Genomic DNA, 21,698 nt, shown 5'->3' with positions numbered 1-21,698 from the left:
TCATTAAAAAGTGAGCAAAAGACATGAACAGAAGTTTTTCAAAAGAAGATAGACAAATGGCCAACAAACATATGAAAAAAATGCTCAACATCATTAATCATTAGGGAAATGCAAATTAAAACCACAATGAGATATCAACTTACTCCTATTAGAATGGCTTTTGTCAAAAAGTCCAAAAAACAATCAATGCTGGCACGGATGCAGAGAGAAGCTTATACACTGTTGGTGGGTCTGCATATTAGTACAACCCCTACAGGAAAAAAGTATGGAGATTTCTCAAAGAACTAAAAGTAGATCTACCATTCAATCGAGCAATCCCTCTACTGGGTATCTACCCAAAAGAAAAGAAATCACTTTATCAAAAAGACACTTGTACTTGAATGTTTATTGCAGCACAATTGCAGAGATGTGGAATCAACCCAAGTGCCCATCAGTTCATAAGAGGATTATCAATATGTGGTATATGTATACCATGGGGTACTACTCAGCCATAAAAAGGATGAATAATGCCTTTTGCAGCAACTTGGAAGGAATTGGAGACCATTATCCTAAGCAAATTACCTCAAAAATGGAAAAACAAACCCCACATGTACTCTTCAATAAATTGGAACTAACTGATGGGCACACAAGTGCACAGAGGGAAATAAAAGTCAATGGAAATTAAACAGAGGGCTGGGGGAGAAGGGGAGGGGCAAAAACCCACTTAATGGGTACAATGAACACTATTCAGGTGATGGGCACATTTACAGCCCTGACTCAAACCATGTAACAAAAACATTTGTAGCCCTTTAATATTTTGGAAAAAAATAAATAAAATACATTGTAAACTAAAATGAAAGGCAAAAGAATGATTAATACAAAATTCAGGATAGCAGCTTCCTCTAGAGGGGAGAAAAGAGGTTGCAATTGGGGAGGGGCTCACAGAGTGCTTCAAGGAGCTGATTAATTTTTTAAACTGGATGTTGCTTATTATTTTTAACTTATACATTTAAGTTATATACATCTTGTTTACATGATATATGTATAAATATAATAGATTTCACACAAGTAGTATGGGTTTCAAAAGAGAGAAGTCAGATACTTGCCTGGAAGGGGAGATCATGAAAAGACAAGTCAGGTTTTCTGGAGGGAAGTCAGGAATAGAAATGAATAGATTTGAAAGAGAGAGAGGGCATTTCAGAATGAAGAACTAGCATAAGCACAGAGGCAGAAAAGTGGAGCAGCAGAAGGGAAACAGGGAATAGGTCATTTTTGCAATAGCCATGGTATTTGTAGGGGAGTATTGGTGGGGAATAATTAGATAAAATTGTGGCAGAATGTGAAGATTGTTGGAAGCTCTTGTGAGGCATATGTAAACCTCACACTGTAAACAATGGCAACTTTGTCTCAGTTAGAATTCCTTAGTTTTAGTTTTAGACAACAAGAAACAATTATGGGCCGGGCACAGTGGCTCACGCCTGTAATCCTAGCACTCTGGGAGGCCGAGGCGGGTGGATGGCTAGAGGCCAGGAGCTTGAGACCAGCCTGAGCAAGAGCAAGACCCCCGTCTCTACTAAAAATAGAAAGAAATTACCTAGCCAACTAAAAAATATATATAGAGAGAAAAAATTAGCCGGGCACGGTGGCGCATGCCTGTAGTCCCAGCTACTGGGGAGGCTGAGGCAGTAGGATCGCTTAAGCCCAGGAGTTTGAGGTTGCTGTGAGCTAGGCTGACTCCACGGCACTCACTCTAGCCCGGGCAACAGAGCTAGACTCTGTCTAAAAAAAAAAAGAAAAAAGAAAAAAGAAACAATTATGGCTAACTCAAGTTAAAAGAGACAGAGAAGAGAGAAAAAAAAAAGATAGGAAATAGGAAAAGCGAGAGAGAGCAAAGGGGGAAAGGAGACAGGGAGAGAAATAGAGACTGAATAGTTTATTGGATAGGTTATATAATCAAGCAACCAGTCAGGAGCCCAGCACCTCTGGGGATCTCAGTGGGATGACTTGATCGACCAGCTTTTTAGAGCCTTCCCCCTCCACCCAAGATTCCAGGTCCCAGAAGAGTCTGATTGACCTAATGTTTGTTTCCACCTTTGTGATCTGGGTTCTGTGCTTGCAGCTCATTAGAATACAAGGAGCAGAGATGAGGAGGTAGTTCCCCAAAGGAAGAGATGTCTAGTAGATTACAAAAGGGGGGGGAACACAGTGTTGGTTCTTCAGTAAACTACGTGATGGTTACTGTGCAAAACCTAAGAATTCCCTTATTTGAATAAATTAATTCTACAGATTAGACATCTAAACACCTAATAATCTAGTCAAACCTCTGAATTCGCTGACCTCATCACATTGGGCTAACATTTTTTGTTTGGGGTGACCTGAAGTTTGTCTCTACAACTGCTTTCCTCTTAGATAATAATTCCTATTAATAGATTGATACGCATTGCTTCTGAGATGGATCAATTGTCCTTTGCAGAAGATCTAGGTCTCTCGGCTGAACACGATGAAAGAAGTAAAAGACAATGATAACGCTGACAGATATAGGACTTGCGACCTACCCTAGCGACCCCAAGCCACAATTTCCTCTTGCGTGGGTTGATTACCCAGGTTCCCTACTGGGAGGTCCTGGGGCAGAGAAGCCGGCGGAACGACGGAGCCCCGGGCCGACGTGAGCGAACTGCACCTTGGGAACTGTAGTTCTAAGGGGAAGGGTCGAGCGGCGGGCGCCGCACACGCGCACAGAAGCTCAGGTCAACAAAGACGGGGCGTGCGCGCGGCGGAGAAAGACACGGAAGAACATGCGCGTGCGCAGCCGCCGCTCCGGGCTATCAGGCGGCTGAGAGGACAGAGGAAGAGAGGGAGGGGCTGGAGCCGTCGACAGCTGGAAGAGGCGAAAGGGCTGTGCTCCTAGCTGCGGAAGGAGAAAGGGGCGGGGCCGGCGGGCCTTGTGTGGAGGTGCCGAGCTCCTGGGGCCGGCGGGAGCTCGGGCGTCTGTGGTCCTTGCCGTCGCAGTGGCCGCCGCCGTCGCTTGGTCCCCGTCGGTCTGCGGGAGGCGGGTTATGGCGGCGGCGGCAGTGGGAGCTGTGAATGAATTCTCCGGGTGCACGAGGGAAGAAGAAAGGCTCCCGCGGCCCCAGCAGCCCGGTGCCTCCCAGGCCTCCGCCTCCTTGCCTGGCCCCCGCCCCTCCCGCCGCCGGGCGGGCCCCTGCGCGCGAGTCGCCGCATAAGCAGAACCTGTATTACTTCTCCTACCCGCTGTTTGTAGGCTTCGCGCTGCTGCGTTTGGTCGCCTTCCACCTGGGGCTCCTCTTCGTGTGGCTCTGCCAGCGCTTCTCCCGCGCCCTCATGGCAGCCAAGAGGAGCTCCCGGGCCGCCCCGGCGCCGGCTTCGGCCTCGCCCCCTGCACCGATGCCGGGCGGTGAGGCCGAGAGCGTCCGAGCCTTCCACAAACAGGCCTTCGAGTACATTTCCATTGCCCTGCGCATCGATGAGGACGAGAAAGGTAACGGGGGCTGGGGGAAAGGGGCGGCGGCTGCGGGAAGAAAGCGGTGGGGTCGCCGTGGAGGGCAACACCTGCGTCCCTTTCCTGAGGGAAGGGGCGGTGCGCCCCCGAAATTTTTCCTGGGAGACTGCTCCCCCACAAGTCAGAGCCTCATCTAGGATTCTCAGTTAAGCCTCTGTACCTTTTCAGAGAACCCTAGCTATGGACTTTGTTTCAGACTCCAGCCTTCCCCCACACTTGTGCATGACCCAAGTCACTGTGAGACACGCAGACGGGCTGGTGACTGTGACAGTTGTCCTAGAGTGACCACACGGGTCCTTTCTAGCACTGTAAACAATGTGTGGCTTCCTCTGAGCCAGGTTTCCAAAAGGTTTTGATACCGAAGAAGCTGTGCCTTGTTATAGGCTTTTAATGAAAATAGAGTACTGTAGTGTTAGGGAAAAAAAGAACTTAATTTTGAAAGGAACAGCTGCAAATGATTACAGTTGAATTTGTATTATTTTTAAAAGTTTCGTAACAGTCATTTTATCAATATAATGACTCCCGAATATTTTTCAGTAAAGTTGTATTTTAGCATAAAACTTTAGCCCCTGGTTGTTTTGATTTTAATCAGTATTCCAAGGTAGCCTCTAAGTTTCTAAGTCGAAGTGTTAAATAAATGAATTGGATAAACTTATACATATCATTTTACAATAAAACCTACAATGAAAATTTAAGTTTCTGGATGAAAGTGAGGATTACCATATCTTTCAAGTTTCTCTTTCTTTCTTTCTTTCTTTCTTTCTGAGACGGAGTCTCACTCTGTTTCTGGGGCTAGAGTGCAGTGGCGTCGTTATAGCTCACTGCAACCTCAAACTCCTGGGCTCAAGTGATCCTCCTGCCTCAGCCTCCTGAGTAGCTGCGACTATAGCTGGGTGTCACGAGGCCCATCTAATTTTTTCTATTTTTAGTTGCCTAGCTAATTTTCTTTTTTTTTTCTTCTGTTTTTGAGTAGAAATGTAATCTCACTCTTGCTCAGGCTAGTCTCGAACTCCTGACCTCAAGCAATCCTCCCACCTTGGCCTCCCAGAGTGCTGGGATTATAGGCGTCAGCCACCGCGCCCAGCCCCTTTAAGTTTCTTTTAAGTTAACATTTTTAGTTTTCTTATGTGCCAGACATTGTGCTGTTAGCTTTGCATGTGTTATTTAATCTTCACAATAATCATGGAAAGTGAAAGTGTTATTAGTATCAGCATTTTACAGATGAAGAAACTGAGGCTTAAAGGATAAAGCAGGTTATTCCAAAGCTAAGCTATTAGCTAATGATAAACTTTTTATGGAAAATGATAAAGTTAGAAGAAGGAGTCTTATAATATTTAAAAATTCCCTCTTTTAATCCTTACCATCAGTGTGCTGAGATCTTGCTTTTCCCTCTCCCAAAGAATCTTTCCACTACTCAATTAGGTACTCACTTGCATTGTCCGTTAATGAAAACAAGAGCAATCTGCACTTCATTCCTAGTGTCTCTCTCTGCTACCAACACCAGAATCTGTTCTAGAATTTCATGCTTATTGATGCCTGTTTCCTTTGTGGGCCCTGGAAGTGAGAAGTAGGATATAATAGGGAAAGAGGCAAGTATTCATGCTTTTGGAGTGTCAAGGACAGAGTGGAGGTTAAGAGAGTTCAAGGAAGGAAACACTTTTAAGAAAAGAAAACTATGTGTTTGTTTTTGTTAACTGCTCCATTCTTCACCACCTCTTAGGAATATCCAAGATCTCTTGGGGAGGATGAAGAAGGGGGCCATCATCCATTCCTAGAGAAGCATTGTTTTATTGCAGTAGAGTCCTCTGATCAGATGTTTTAGAATGGAGGGATATGTTTAAGGGCAGCTTATTTTAATTATTGTATTTAGGAAGAGAATGTCAGAACGTGCAGAGAAATTTTGGTTAATGCTGGGTGATGGGAGTTAGGAGGTAGAATAAGAGGAGAGATTAAGGAAAACCTATGTATTTAAAAAAAAAAAAAAAAAAAAGACCCTGGGCTCTTAGATCTGAAGAGAAAGCAGTTCCACGTGAGGAGTAAGTGACAGACCTTGGGTCTCATGCTGGTAACTTACCTTGAGTATCACATGTATGCTTATATCTTTTTTTTTTTTTTTTTGCTTTTTTTTTTTTTTTTTTGCTTATATCTATTATACTTAAATCCCCTTAATTTTTAAAAATGTTTTCAGTGATCTGTGTACCATTGTGTTTCACACTCTTTCTACTGATAATATTTCTATTCATTTTTTTGCTTTATTTATATTGTGTTTTGTAAAGTGGACATCAGAGTGGCTTATGATAACTCTTTAGTTTGATTTATGTTCTACAGCTGATGCTATCATACGCCAAATTAAATTTGAAACAGATTATGTATTCATTTTCCTTTAAAAATGAAGTAAAACTGAGTTTATATTGTTATGATTCTCTTCAGTCATAAATTTTTTCTTTAGCGGATTGAAAATTTTTATACTTTACCCTTGATCCAGTAGTTGAAAGAGAGTTCACATATGAAGTCAGTTTGCCTCTCAGTCATCCTTGACAATACAAAACTCAATGCCAAGAGAATTTAATTCTCCCTCTTTCCCACTGCATCAAAATATATATGAACAAATAGAAATGGATTGGATAGGCAGTCTTCAAAGGTTTCCTTATGCTGTGGTGAACTGTTAAGGAGCTGTCATTGCCATGCCCTGCCATTCCCTTAACGACTTGCCTTAGCTTCTAATTATACTGAAAGCCACTTTATTTCATCAGATGAAATAGACTATTTCAGATTGTGGTGGTGTTAATTAATTGAAGCATTTGGTACCTAGAAATGATAAATACCAAATTAAATCTCATTTTAATAAAAGTGTATAAATGTTGTGGTTTATATGGTGACTGTTTATTCTGAATTTTATTCTTACGGCATACTCGAATTTCCGCTGAATTTTTATAAAGGCCTAATTTGTCTGAAACCAGCTACTTTAAAAGAGAGGAATAACACAGCAAGTTCTATTTACCTAATATAAGAACATATGAGGTTCATTTATTGGATATTAGTTAATTTGCACAGCTCTGCATTTTAGTTGATATTTGAGAAAAACTTTAGTGAGTTGTGTTAAGACATTTGTTATGTGATGAATAAAATATATGTCTTATATTTTATGTATATTATATATCTCTCATTTTTCTCAAGGAGCTAAATACTTTTGTAGATATTTTCTTTAATCATTGAACCTCCTTAGAAGACTGATAGCCATTAATATGATATCCGTGTTATAAATGGAGAAACTAGATTTAAAGAGTGGACGCAAAGTAACAGAACCAGGAACAGAGTTTAGGTGAACAGGCTCATAATATTACACTTTTTATTTTATACTAAACAGGTTTTCTATTTTTTTTATTTTTTTAATTTTTGACTAGATTTTGAAGGCAATAAACAGGTTTTCTATTTTGTAATGCTGGTAATGGGTTCCTTGAAATACTTGGAGGAAAAGAGAAGGTCGTCATTGTGGTTCTTTGGATTAACCAGAATATGACCTAACATGGTCTACATGACTACTGCAAGTAGATAAGCCTGAGATCTCCTGAGTAATACAGTGGTGGAGGTTCTTTATGTATGGTCTGATTTCTCAAGGATATAGGACTTAACAGTAAGGGCCCAGTATGTTGTATGGAAGAGAGTGAGCCAGTTTCTCAGAATATTGTAGGAGCTGAAGAATATGGCATCAAGGACAGAAATTGGCTATATATGGTGCTTGCATATTGTAGTAGGTCCTCAGTAAATGAGAACTATTATTAATTCAACTATACTTTTAAGATTAGAGCCTCTGGAGGTATGTTAGAACATTGTTAAATCTTCATACTAGTTTCTGTTACTGTTTTTAGGATGCAGTAGCAACATAAATGAGATTTGGGAAAGAAAAAGTATCTAAAGAGTGACATAAAAATACTTGTGCTTCAATCAGAGGTACATGTGCAATTTTTAAAATTATAAAAAAAGAAAAAAACCTGTGCTAATTGTGACCCTTAGACATTTAAACAACCCATAGGTGGAAGCCTCCACCTAACCTTACTCCTCACTTAGTATCCCAGCCTTTTATTATAAAAGATTTAAAATGAATGTTTTATTTTCACATATGAACATGATACAAGCTCTTGATGTAGAATTTGAAAAATATAGAAAATATACAGAAGGAAATTAAAATTACCCAGCACCCATAATAAATTGAGAAGTTCTTTCAAGAAAATAATTTGTAACATTCTTTTGTTTTGGGACAGCCTTGGCTAGAGTTCTGTGGCCCATGATGTCAGCCTAGCTCACAGCAACGTCAAACTCCTGGGCTCAAGCAATCCTCCTGTCTCAGCCTCCCAAATAGCTAGGACTGTAGGCATGCACCACCACACCCGGCTAATTATTTTTTTTTAAATTTTTTTATGTATTTTTTCATGTCATCTTTCCTCAGGGGCCATGCTAATCCTCTCTGTATCGTTCCAATTTTAGTATATGTGCTGCCGAAGTGATCACATAATTATTCTGTTTTTAGTAGAGACAGGGTCTTGTTCTTGCTCAGGCTGGTATGGAACTCCTGACCAAAACAGAAGGTGGTTGTGGACCGCAGTTCTAAATCATGTACTTGCAAACATAAATCTTCTCTCTATCCCAAACTACCCTTGTTTTGACTCTTCTTGTGGCAATCTGGGTCCTACTAATTAATATATGAAAGAAGAGATACAGTAGATAATTTGCAAATTAGTCTATTTATCTCTATTTAAAGATGGATATCAGTATTTCTGTTGTTTAAACAGTAGTACGTACTAAAATAAAACAGTGCACAAACATAGGAAGTGAAAATCCTCTGTAATCTTAACACTAAGGGAGATGATTATTAAGTTTCCTGACTCTTTCTACTTATATAAACATAAATATTTATTCATTAGAAGGAAAAAAACATGTTATATACAGAATGATCTGTGACCCTTTTTTGCTTAATGTACTTTGATACTCTCTTTCCATTTCAATATATTTGGTCTTCCTCATCTATCTTTTCAGGTTGGTTTTTTTTTTTTTTTTTGAGACATAGTATCACTCTGTTGCCCAGGCTAGAGTGCCGTGGAGTCAGCCTAGCTCACAGCAACCTCAAACTCCTGAGCTCAAGAGATCCTCCTGCCTCAGCCTCCTGAGTAGTTGGGACTGCAGGCATGCGCTAGCATGCCTGGCTAATTTTTTATATTTTTAGTTCTCCAGCTAATTTCTTTCTATTTTTAGTAGAGACAGGGTCTCACTTTTGCCCAGGCTGGGCTTTTCAGTTTTTAAGTATACTTATTAAAATACACACAAAGTGCATAGTTAGTGTACTAAATGAATTTTCAAACTGAACACGCAGCTGTAAACTTACTCAGGTCAAGAAATAGAATATTGTTCCAGAAGCCTGCTGCTACCTTGCCCTATCCTTTGCAAAGGTTATCTACAGTCCTAATTCTTTTTTATTTCTTTTTTTTGGTGTTTTTTTTTTTTTTTTTTTTTTTCTGGAGACAGAGTCTTGATATGTTGCCCAGGCTGGTCTTTAACTCCTGGGCTCAGGTGATCCTCCTCCCTCACCTTCCCAAGTAGCTTCACATACAGGTGGGTGCCACCACACCCAGCTAATATTTTTATTTTTTAAATTTTTAAAAAAATTTTTTAAATATTTTTTTTTTTTTTTTTTTGAGACAGAGTCTCACTCTGTTGCCCAGGCTAGAGTGAGTGCTGTGGCGTTAGCCTAGCTCACAGCAACCTCAAACTCCTGAGCTCAGGGGATCCTCCTGTCTCAGCCTCCCAAGTAGCTGGGACTACAGACATGCGCCACCATGCCCAGCTAATTTTTTCTATATATATTTTTAGCTGTCCATATAATTTCTTTCTATTTTTAGTAGAGATCGGGGTCTCGCTCTTGCTCAGGCTGGTCTCGAACTCCTGAGCTCAAACGATCCGCCCACCTCGGCCTCCCAGAGTGCTAGGATTACAGGCGTGAGCCACTGCGCCCGGCCGTAAATATTTATTTTTTTTAGACAGAGTCTTGCTCTGTCACCTGGGCTAGAGTGCAGTGACATCATAGCTCACTGCAGCCTCAATTCCTGGGCTCAAGCAATCCTCCTGCCCAAGCCTCCTGAGTAGCTGGGACTACAGGCTTGCACTACCATGCCCAGCTTATTTTTTTCTATTTTTGGTAGAGACGGGGTCTTTGCTCTTGCTTAGTCTAGTCTCAACTCCTGACCTCGAGTTATCCTCCCACCTTGGCTTCTCAGACTCCTAGGATTACAGATGTGAGCCAGCTTGCTCAGCCAGTTTGTTCTTTTTCATGGCTGTACCAGGGCCTAGCAAAATGCCTGTAAAGGACTATTTTGCATGTTTTTATTGTAGTAAAATATGTGTAACATAAAATTTATCATTTTAAGTATACAATTCAGTGGCATTAAGTACATTCACAAGTTATGCAGCTATCACCACTGTCCATTTTTATAACTATTTCATCATACCAAACAGAAACTCTATACCCGTTAAACAATAATTTCCCTTTACCTCCTCCCTCTTCCCCTCTCCCCCGCAGTCCCTGGGAAACCTCTGTTCTACTTTCTGTCTCTATGAATTTGCCTATTCTAGGTGGAATCTTACGTATTTGTCCTTTTGTGTCTGGCATATTTCACTTAGCATAGTGTTCTTTATTGTTGTTTTAAGAGACAGTCTCGCTCTGTCACCCAGGCTGGAGTTCAGTGGTGTCATTATAGCTCACAGCAGCCTCAAACTCCTTCAAGCAGTCCTCCCACCTCAGCCTCCTGAGTAGTTGGAACTACAGGTGTGTACTTCCACACCAGGCTAATTTTTAAATTTTTTGTAGAAACGGGATCTCACCATTTTACCCAGGCTGTTCTCAAACTCCTAGGTTCAAGCAGTCTTGGCCTCCCAAAGTACTGGGCTTATAGGCATGAGTGTGTATGCCCAGCCAACATAGTGTTTTCAAGGTTTATCCATGTTGTAGCATGTATCAGAATTTCATTCCTTTTTAAGGCTGAATAATATTCCGTTGCATATATGTCACATTTTGTTTATCCATTTTTGGACATTTCAGTTGTTTGCATTTATTGTGAATAATGCTGCTATGAACATTAGTATATAAGTAAGTATCTGTTCAAGTCCCAGCTGTCAATACTTTCGAGTATATACCCAGGAGTGGAATTACTGGGTTATATGGTAATTCTGTGTTTAATTTTTTGAGGAACTCCAAGTTGTTTTCTATAGCAGCTGGACCATTTTGCATTGCCATCAGCAGTCTACAAGGGTTCCAGTTTCTCCACATTTGTTTTTTTCCATTTTTTAAATTCCCCTTTATATGCTCCAGTTATTCTATCTCCCAACTCCTGTTTACCCTGTTGAAGTTGAGAACATGAGGTGAGGGTCAGAGGGGAAGATATGTGGCTATTCTGGGTGAGTCTCAGTAGGGGCCATACTTAACAAGGATACCAGAGCTCAGCCTTACAGATTCAGATACTCAAGATACCTGCAGGGAATGAGATACAGGGAACCAACTCAAACTAACTAGACTCACAAAAGCCTGGTGTACAAACCATTTGCCACCTATTTTGGGGGGACTGTTTATTTCTATGACTAGAACTTATATTTGTTAGGTAGATGGCGAGGGATTCTGGGTCTCCTAGGGGCAAAAGCAGGTGCTCTTGCCTTGTTGCAATTGTCCACCTGGGAAGAAGGACAAGGCTGGGCCCCAGGCCCCCTTCTTGGTCCTGCCCCACCCTAATCCTCTCCCAAGCGACTGCCGTACCTGGAGGAGGAGGGAATACCCTATGAATGTGCTGATCATAACTTAGCATGCCAACTGCAAAAGAATGCAGAGGACTCTCCAGCCCATGGGCCAAGCACCTCATTTTTTTTTTTATAATAGCCATCCTAATGGGTACGAAGTGGTATCTCATTGTGGTTTTCATTTGCATTTCCCTAAGACTTGTGATGTTCAGCATCTTCTCATGTGTTTATGGACCATATGTGCATCTTCTTTAGAAGAATATCTGTTCATGTCCTTTGCCCATTTTTAATTGGGTTTTTTGTTTTTATGTTGCTGAGCCATTTAGTAAATATTTTAAGCTCTCCATCAAACTGCTCAACTCTGCCATGTAGTGAGTGTGATCCAGTAAAGCTTTCTGTACAAAACCAGGCAACTGACTAGATTTGAATCTTGGGCCATACTGCTAATCCCTGCCTTGTGTAATGTAGTTCACTTGTAGATCAAATATTGGCTAATAATTTAAACTACAAGTGGTTGTAAGTTTCTGCCACCCCAATCGTTTGTTAATTTGATATAGTCTAGTAACCAGATACTGGTTGATTGAATTTGAGTGTTATTTGGGGTCATAGAGTTAAGAGGGCAATGCATGTTAGAAACTAGGAACTCTTGGGGACTAATATTAAAGTATCTTGGAGGCCTTTTATGTACTGGAGACCATTGGAAGGTTTGATTTTTCTGCAATAAATTAATCAAAAGGGTGATCAGTGGAGATTATGGGCTGTAGTTTGCCGACCTCTATCTTAAGGAATTGAAGTAATTTGAGTATATGTTTCAGTCCTTACGTGGGCTGGCCTAGTTCTTCTTAACTCTTCACTCATGCAGGAACCCAACCAAAATCTTTTGCCACAGCTTCTCCTGGGCATGCTCTGAAATTCATTTTTTGTCAGCTTAGTTCCATAAGTCTGTTAAAAGCTCTGCTCAGTTTCTCAGCCACGTTTGCTTTCTGAATTGACAATTCTTTCAAGTAAAAAAGTGCTGCAAATGCCAGAGTTGCCTCTGTTGGCTTCTCTCCATATTTTGACAGTTTTTTTTTTTTAATAACCATCCTAATGGGCTTGGTAATTTTCATTGTTTTGGTACTCCAGTCCCTTCAAACAGATATTTTTAGAAAGATGTTTTCTAGTTCTTCTCTTTTAATCTTACTGGGGTAATCAAAATTTTAGTTCTGGTATTATACTCTAAGCCATAATGAATATCCTTATACATAAATATTACAGTAATATGCCTTTTAAAAATCAGATTTATAGAAATGTAATTTACATATAGTAAATTTTACCCTTTTTAGGGATTTAGTGAGTTTTGATAAACTGAGTTTTGACAGACAATTGGATAGCCAACACCACAATCAATGTATCAAATATTTCATCAGCCCAAAAGTTGCCTTGTGCTTTTTTGTAGTCATTCTACTTGCCTTCCCCTCAGCTGCTCCTGGCAGTCACTGATCTGATCTGTTTCTGTTTTTATCTTTACTGCATGGTCAAGTATGTAGCCTACATGTATCACTAGTTTATTCCTTTTTTATTGCTGAACAGTATTCTACATATGGATGTACCACAATTTGTTAATCCATTAACTAAATGATGGACATTTAGGTTGTTTCCCATTTAGCTCTTATGAATAAAGCTGCCATAAAAATTCATGTACAGGTCTTAGATATTTTTATTCTTCTTGGGTAAATATGTAGAAGCAATTGCTGGATCATATAGTAAATATATGTTTAATGTCATAAGAAACTACTGAACCCTTTTCCAAACTGGCTGTACCATTTTGTATCCCCACCAACAAACATATGAGAGATCCGTTGTTGTTGTCTTTTCTCTTATAATGTTTTGGGATTTTCCTGTGCTTTTTTTTTGCCATTCTTAATTAGGTTCATTGGGGTATCTTATGGTTTTAATTCGTAGTTCCCTAACAACTAATGATGTTGAGCATCTGCTCATTTGCCATTTACATTTCTTCTTTGGCAAAGTGTGTATTTCACTCTTTTGCCCACTATTTAAATTTTTTTTTTTACCATTACATTGTAAGAATGCTTTATATATTTTAGTTATAAGTCCTTTTTAGACATGTTAGCTAGGCTTGGTGGCATGCACCTGTATTCCCAGCTACTTGAGAGTCTGGGGCGAGGCAGGAGGATCCCCTGAGCCCAGGAGTTTGAAACCACCCTGGGCAACATAGTGAGACCCTGTCTCAAAAAAAAAGAAAAAAATAGACATGTTGTTTTGCAAATATTTTCTCACAGTCATTCTGTGGCTTATCTTTTCATTGTATTAACTCTGTCTTTTGAAGAACAGGAGTTTTAATTTTAATGAAATCTGGTTTATCAGTGTTTTCCTCTTATGGTTTATGATTTTTGTGTTCTCTTTAAGAAATCTTTGCCTAACCCAAGATCACAAAGAATTTTGTGTTTGTTTGGGGTTTTTTTTTTTTTTTTTAAGTCAGTCTCATACTGTCGCCCATGCTGAAGTGCAGTGGTGTCATCATAGCCCACAGCAGTGTCAAACTCCTGGGCCCCAGCAGTCCTCCCACCTCAGTCTCTAGAGTAGCTGGGACTACAGGAATGTACCATCATGCCTGGCTAATTTTTCTACTTTTTGTGAAGATGGGGTCTCGAACTCCTGGCCTCAAGCAGTCTTCCCACCTTGGCCTCCCAAAGTGCTGGGATTACACGCATGAGCTGCTACACCTGGCGTATATTTTCTTCTATAAGTCGTATATTTTTAGATTCTACATTTAGGTCTGTGATACATTTCAAGTTAATTTTTCTATGTGGTGTGAAGTTTATTCTTTTGCATATTAATGTTCAGTTTTTCCAGCATCTTTTTTCCCTCCACTGTATTGCTTAGACTGGTCTTGAACTCCTGGGTTCAAGCAATCCTCCCACCTCAGCCATTTGAGTAGCTGGGACTACAGGTTTGCACCACTGCCCCTTCCTCCAGCATCATTTTTTGAAAATGCTCTTCTTTCTCCCTTGAATTACCTTGTCCTCTTTGTCTAAGTCAATCAACAACATATGCATGGGGCTGTTTCTGGACTTCCTCTTCTGTTCCACTGACCTATATTTTTATCCTTTCTCCAGTAGTCTTGTACTTTTAGGTAAGAGGTATCTGCATTTTCTACTATCATACTAACTTATGAGATTCAAATAATGCAATAAGTGAACTAGCTGTTACCAAAAAATGTTAAGTCATAGAATTAAGTGAATTTATTTGTGATCACTCATTTGCCTAGAGATAATGTGTCAAAACTCTTCAAAGCATTTTGTTGTTTTAAAATAGGTCAGCAGGGCCAGGCACAGTGACTCATGCCTATAATCCCAGCACTTTGGGAAACTAAGGCAGTAGGATCACTTGAGGCCAAGAGTTTGAGACCAGCCTGGGCAACATAGTGAGACCTTGTCTCTACAAAAAATTAAAAAATTAGCCAGGTGTGGTGGCGTGTGCTTGTATTCCCAGATACGGGAGAGGCTGAGACAGAAGGATTGCTTGAACCCAGGAGTTCAAGGCTACAGTGAGCTATGATCGTGCCACTGTACTCAGCCTGCGTGACAGAGCAAGATCCTGTTTCTTAAAAAAAGTCAACGTACAGTTTATCTTTTTTGCCCTTCAATTTTTGGTAAAAATTACTTTGAAATTTTGTTGCATACACAATATTCATTTAAAAATATGAAGTATATGAATGACAGACTCAAATGTTCATAAGGATATTGTCGGTGAGAATTCTGATACACTACTGTTAGGACTATAAATTGGTACAAGCACTCTTAAAAAGCACTTTGTTGATTTCTGAATGGAGAAAATGTGATGAACTATATGACTCATCCATTGTATTTCTTAAACTTATACCTTAGAGAAACTGGAGGTATATATTGGGGGACAGGTACAAGTATAATTATTGCAGCATTGTTTGAAATATTAAAAAACCAGAAACAATTTCAATATCCTTTAACAGAAAAAATAGTTTAATTGTAAGATAATACAGGATACTGTACAGAAGTCAAAATGAATGAACTAGCAACTTAGCTAGATCTCAAAAGAAACGTAACTTTATGCATTTGGCTTGTCTTCAAAATGTATATTAAAAATAAAACAATACAAATATAGATAGGGATAATAGAAAAAAACATCCTAGAAAGATATGAACTCAATTTGTGATAGTGGTTTCTCAGAAGGGAAGGAGCATGGGAATGGGAAGAGACACAAAAAAGGAATTTCTGTTATATCTGCTATGTCGTACTCACTGTTTTTAAATTTTTTCAGTAAATAGGACATTGTTATCAATATTCTCACAGTCAGAATGCAAGTGCTATTTTACTGTTTTCTGCAATTTCCCCTTTATTTTCAAATTAACATGTAAATAGTTATTTTCTTTATTGAAACCAGGAAGGTGAGCATTGAAACAACTTGAGTTGATTTACAACAAACTCAAGAATCTCTTCCATTGTAGGCAGTGTAAGATACTGATGATACTATAATAAGTAAGAAATTACTTTTTCTTATGAGATTGGGAAAAAATGAAAAACAGTTCTAATCAGTGATTTCTACCTTTGGTTTATTCTGTCTCTGTATTAGCCACTTATGAGGCTTTGCAGATTCTAAATACTAAGAAATTACTCTTGAAAAACAATGAGATTTGAGTATAATGATCACTTTATGGAAGTATCCTGTACACATTTTGGGCCCAACACGGTGGCTCATGCCTTTAATCCTAGCACTCTGGGAGCCTGAGGCAGGAGGATCTCTTGAGCTCAGGAGTTTGAGACTAGCCTGAGCAAGAGAGAAACCCTTCTCTACCAAAAAGAAAGGAAATGAAACTCCAGTTGGGCATTGCAGTGCACACCTGTGGTAGTCCCAGATACCCAGGAGGCTGAGGCAGAAGGATTGCTTAGAGCCCAGGAGTTGGAGGTTGCAGTGAGCTACAATGACACCACTGTACTCTACCCAGGGCAACAGAGTGAGACTCTGTCTCAACAGAAACAGACAAGGCAACTGAACACTCCTCCTCACAGCTCTCCACCTTTTAAAAAAAATAACATAAAAATAAAGTATCCTATATGTATTTTGATTATGCCAAATTTTTAGATCCTTTTAAAGCTTAACTTGGATCAAGAATTAATATTTTAAACTAGTCATTTGGTTTAAAGAAAATAGAAATGTGGACATGGTAGCTCACATCTGTAATCCCAGCACCTTGGGAGGCTGAGGCAGGAAGATTGCTCGAGGCTAGGAGTTTGAGACCAGCTTGGGCAATGTAGCTAGACCCCATCTCTATGAAAAATTAGCTGGGTGTGGTGGTGTGCACCTGAAATCTCAGCTAGTTCGGAGGTTGAGGCAGGAGGATCTCTTGAGCCCAGGAGTTTGAGGTTGCAGTGAGCTATGATTGCACCACTGTACTCCAGCCTGAGTGACAGTGTGTGACCTTTCTCTAAAAAAAAAAAAAAAAAGAAAGAAAGAAAATAGAAATGTATGTGTTATTAAATGCTACATTTGTAATCTCATGTACCAGTTCTCATGATACAATCAATTGTTACATAAAAACTGTTCTGGAAAGGAGGTACCCAACAATGAATTCATTGCATGAGATTGAAATATTAGATTGAATAGTGCTTTTTTCCCTCGTTTTTATTGAAATTGTGTTTATAATTTTCATAAGTATATATTTAAGAAAATTCCTAAATAAAATTTCTTTCCCTAGTACAGCATTTCAGTGGTTATGAATATCAATACCATGAGATGGTGTCCAGGTGTGGTGGCTCGCATCAGTAATCCTAGCATTCTGGGAGTCCAAGGCGGGAGGATTGCTTGAGCTCAGGAGTTTGGGAGTAGCCTGAGCAAGAGTGAGACCCTGTCTCTACCAAAAAGAAAGAAAAAAACCCAGCCAGGCACTGCAGTGGGTGCCTGTAGTCCCAGCTACCTGGTGGGCTGAGGCAGAAGGATCATGTAGAGCCCAGGAGTTAGTTGGAGGTTGCAGTGAGCTACAATGACACCACTGCAGTCTACCCAGGATGTCAGAGTGAGACTGTGTCTCAAAAAAACAAAATAAAACAAAACAAAAAACCTCTGAGATGGTAAGCAAAAAAGGACTCACTGCCCTAAAATTTTGAGAAACATTGTGACTATATTCCCCTCCTGGAGATACATATACACATTAAGATACTAAAAGTACTAAGAAGTTATATAGTAATGTTTCTCAGACTTACTTTATCACAATCCTATTTTTCATGTATCATCTATCAATAGCATGCTTTGGGAAATGTTTATTTTGTGTTCTTCATACTCAGGATATATACAAATAATTATTTCTATTTTAAAGCAGGACAGAAGGACCAAGCTGTGGAGTGGTATAAGAAAGGTATTGAAGAACTAGAAAAAGGAATAGCAGTCATAGTTACAGGACAAGGTAAAGTTATAGTTATAATTGTTTATAGCAATTCCAAATTATATTCACATGATTATCCTGATTTCAGATCTGTTTATCTTAGCAAAGATATTTAAACATTTTTAAATGTTATTAACATTTATAGACTTATAGTTAATTCTTTATGATCTATTCTAAAAATGAAATTATAATTAGATATGCTGAAACTTGATTTATTTGTAGCATTCCAGCAATGACCTCTGCATTACTTGTTTCTTCCTTGGTACCACTGTTGGTGATTGATCACATGTTTTAGCCCTATTTTTGAAAGCTAGTCCCTTTCTCATTGTTGAGGAGGAAAGGAGTAGTTAAACCACAAACTGCTTTTGTACTTGTGGGTAATGCTTCTTGACTGCATGTTAGAATATGAGCTGTAAATATCTTATGTTAATTCACACTTGGCTTTTTAAACCAAAGCAGCTATTTCTTTTTTTTTTTTTTTTTTTTTTTTTTTTTTTTTTTTGTTGAGACAGAGTCTCACTTTGTTGCCCAGGCTAGAGTGAGTGCCGTGGCGTCAGCTTAGCTCACAGCAACCTCAAACTCCTGGGCTTAAGCGATCCTACTGCCTCAGCCTCCCGAGTAGCTGGGACTACAGGCATGCGCCACTATGCCCGGCTAATTTTTTCTATATAGATTTTTAGGTGTCCATATAATGTCTTTCTATTTTTAGTAGAGACGGGGTCTCGCTCAGGCTGGTCTCGAACTCCTGACCTTGAGCAATCCACCCGCCTCGGCCTCCCAGAGTGCTAGGATTACAGGCGTGAGCCACCGCGCCCGGCCTAAAAGCAGCTATTTCTTTACTTTCTTATCACCTCAAATTAAAAATTAGTATCTAATAGTATCTTTAAATATACAGCTAACATTTATTGCACAATTACTACATGTACCCAAGTATCATCATATCTGCTTCATTTATAGTATTTCTTTTAAATTTTACCACCACCTCACACTCTGTAGCTGCTGTTATCTTTATTTTTTAGATGAATAACCTAAAGTACAGAGAAGTTAAGTAACTTACCTAAAATCTCAAGCTGCAAGTGAACTCAGTCTGACTTCAAATTCTTAAGTACTATGCTATGAATAGTGTGTAGTATGTGGGTACCAAAGTATTTTAGTTTATCATAGCTAAAATAGATTCAGAATAAAAAATTATACTATTTAGGCTAAGAATTAATCCATTCAGTAGATGTTTGTTGGCTGGCTAGATGACTCTACAACTTATATCAGCTAATTATAATGTGTCCGATATTTACCCTGCTTTTTTCCTCTCCCCTTTATATTTTGACTACATCCCTAGCCACTGGTCTCCTGTATAAAAAAAAGCAAAATAGAATAAGTAAACATAAGAGATGTGCCTCTGAGACTTTGAGCATGACTTTATGAATTATGTGCAAAATATATTCTTTGTCAGTCGCATAGAAGAAAAGTTAGAAGAAGAGACATTGGTTATAAGAAAAACACTTTTATTGAATAAAAAATACCTTCAGTGGTACTACTAAGAGAAAAAACTGTGTCAGTTAAACTATGATACATGCTCTTCTTATTACTTAGAATTTGAATTTTAATCTTATTGCATAGGCTGTTTTAGTCTTATTTAGACATTGCTATAACAACAGTATTAATATCTATGACCGAATTTGTGCCTGCACAAGCAGTGAAAAACTGTGTTATCACTATAGCCTGCCTGATATCATTAGTATTAAATAAGTTGGCACTATTTTAAAACGCATCCCAATTTCAAAGATTTTGAAATGTGGGGGGAAAAAGTCTTAGGCTCCATGAAATATGCACAAAATCCATTATATACCACGATAGGTCTGAAACCATCATGAGAAACTGTAATTGATTTTTTTAATAGGTATTATTTGAAAACAATATTTTCTTAATGTCTTTATAAAGACTTTTGTTCCCCATAAGGTAGTTAGGGTGATAGTTTATTTTGAAACAATATTGGTAGGGAAATGTGGATATTTTAATTAATTCCTCTTTTTGCTTTTTTCTTTCAGGTGAACAGTGTGAAAGAGCTAGACGCCTTCAAGCTAAAATGATGACTAATTTGGTTATGGCTAAGGACCGTTTACAGCTTCTAGGTATCACTTAATGTGTTTTATAATTGGATATGAAATGTATTGGAAATGTATGTTCAATAAAACTTTAATTGTAGATAGATAGGGGGACATCTGTGGTGGCTCACATCTGTTGTCTCAGCACTTTGGGAGGCTGAGGCAGGAGGACTGCTTGAGGCCAGGAGTCTGAGACCAGCCTGAGCAACATAGCAAGACCCTGTATCTACAAAAAGTAAGAAAAATTATCCGGGTGTGGTGGTACGCACATGTAGTCCCAGCTGCTCGGGAGGCTGAGGCAGGGGGAGGTTGAAGCAGGAGGATCCCTTGAGCCCAGGAGTTCGAGGCTGCAGTGAGCTTTGATGGTGCCACTGTATTCTAGCCTTGGTGACATAATAAGACCTTGCCTTTACAACAAAAACAAAATAATTATAGATAGAAATAGATAAATGATCGAAAATATGGTCTAGGCTTTCTTTTTTAACTTACAGAAAACTAGCATATAAAAACAGAAGAGTGTAATAAACCTCCTAATTATTCATCATTCAGCTGTGATAATTATCAATTCATGGTCAAGTCTTGATTTATCTATACCAAGGACTGGCAAACTGCAGCCCATGGGCCAAACCAGCTCACTGCCTATTATTTAATATTATAAAGTTTTATTCACATTCAGCTGCTCCCGTTCCTTTGTGTATTGTCTATGGCTTTCGTACTATGGTGGCTGAGTTGAATAGCTGATACAGAGATCACATAACCTTCAAAACCTAGAATATTTACTGTCTGGCCCTTTACAGAAAAAGTTTGCCAACCCCCCTTTTATCCCTCTTCACTGTCCCCTCTTTCATATTATTTTGAAACAAATGCTTGATATCTGTTTATAAGTATTTTATAAGTATTTCATATTGTATCTCTAAAAGATAAGGACTCTAAAAATATTTAATAAAATTACTGAAATACCATTGTCACACCCCAAAAAATAACCAATAATTTCTTTTAACATTAACAAAAAAAACGGTCAGTGTCCAAATTTCTTTTCTTTTTTAATTAAAGTGTTTTCTTTCTTTTCTTTCTTTCTTTTTTTTTTTTTTGACACAGGATCTTACTCTGTCACCTAGGCTAGAGTGCAGTGGCATCATGGTAGCTCACTGCAACCTCCAACTCCTGGGCTCCAGCAATCTTCCTGCCTCAGCTTTCTGAGTAGCTGGGACTATAGGCACGAGCCACTATGCCCAGCCAATTTTTCTGTATTTTTGTAAAGAGGGGGTCTTGCTCATGCTCAGGCTGGTCTCAAACTCCTGGCTTCAAGCAGTCCTCCCACCTCAGCTTCCCAAAGTGCTAGGATTATAGGCATGAGCCACCATGCCCACAAATTTCTAATTTTGTCATAATTTAATGACTTTTACTATTTTTTTAATAATTATTTGAACCAGGATCCCAGATCCATATGTTATGTCTCTTTTAATGTACAGGCCCATCTGTTTTTATTTTTATTTTTTATTTTATTTTTTTTTTTTGAGACAGAGTCTCACTCTGTTGCCCTGGCTAGAGTGCCGTAGCGTCAGCCTAGCTCACAGCAACCTCCAACTCCTGGGCTCAAGCAATCCTCCTGCCTGAGCCTCCCAAGTAGCTGGGACTACAGGCATGTGCCACCATGCCTGGCTAATTTTTTCTATATATATTTTTAGCTGTCCATATAATTTCTTTCTATTTTTAGTAGAGACGGAGTCTTGCTCTTGCTCAGGCTGGTCTCGAACTCCTGAGCTCAAACAATCTGCCCGCCTCGGCCTCCCAGACTGCTAGGATTACAGGCGTGAGTCACTGCGCCTGGCCTGTTTTTATTTTTATTGCAGTTTATTTATTGATAAAACCAGGTCTTTGTTCCATGGTGTTTCCTACA

At 39.2% G+C, this 21,698-nt stretch overlaps 1 protein-coding gene and 1 non-coding gene across 5 annotated transcripts in view; one reads left to right on the top strand and one right to left on the bottom strand.

Moving 5' to 3' along the window:
• The first annotated feature begins 2,853 nt into the window (after positions 1–2,853).
• SPAST (spastin) overlaps positions 2,854–21,698 on the top strand; it is a 58,730-nt gene continuing 39,885 nt past the window's right edge. For 2 of the 4 annotated variants that reach the window (XM_069494179.1, XM_069494177.1), the window contains exons 1-3: positions 2,854–3,478; positions 17,634–17,717; positions 19,742–19,825. In XM_069494179.1, coding sequence (XP_069350280.1) covers positions 3,064–3,478; positions 17,634–17,717; positions 19,742–19,825 — 583 coding nt within the window. In that variant the 5' untranslated portion in view covers positions 2,854–3,063. Of the gene's footprint in view, positions 3,479–17,630; positions 17,718–19,741; positions 19,826–21,698 lie in introns of all 4 variants that reach the window. The other 2 variants (XM_069494178.1, XM_069494176.1) reach the window with 1 other exon arrangement.
• On the bottom strand, positions 7,907–8,008 carry LOC138400396 (U6 spliceosomal RNA). Its single transcript, XR_011236289.1, has one exon. It is a non-coding gene; the product is annotated as a U6 spliceosomal RNA (small nuclear RNA).

This window comes from Eulemur rufifrons, chromosome 19 (assembly GCF_041146395.1).
Source record: "Eulemur rufifrons isolate Redbay chromosome 19, OSU_ERuf_1, whole genome shotgun sequence".
NCBI classification, from domain to species: Eukaryota; Metazoa; Chordata; class Mammalia; order Primates; family Lemuridae; genus Eulemur; species Eulemur rufifrons.
Note: the sequence above shows the minus strand (reverse complement) of the source record. Positions and strands in the feature narration are given on the sequence as shown.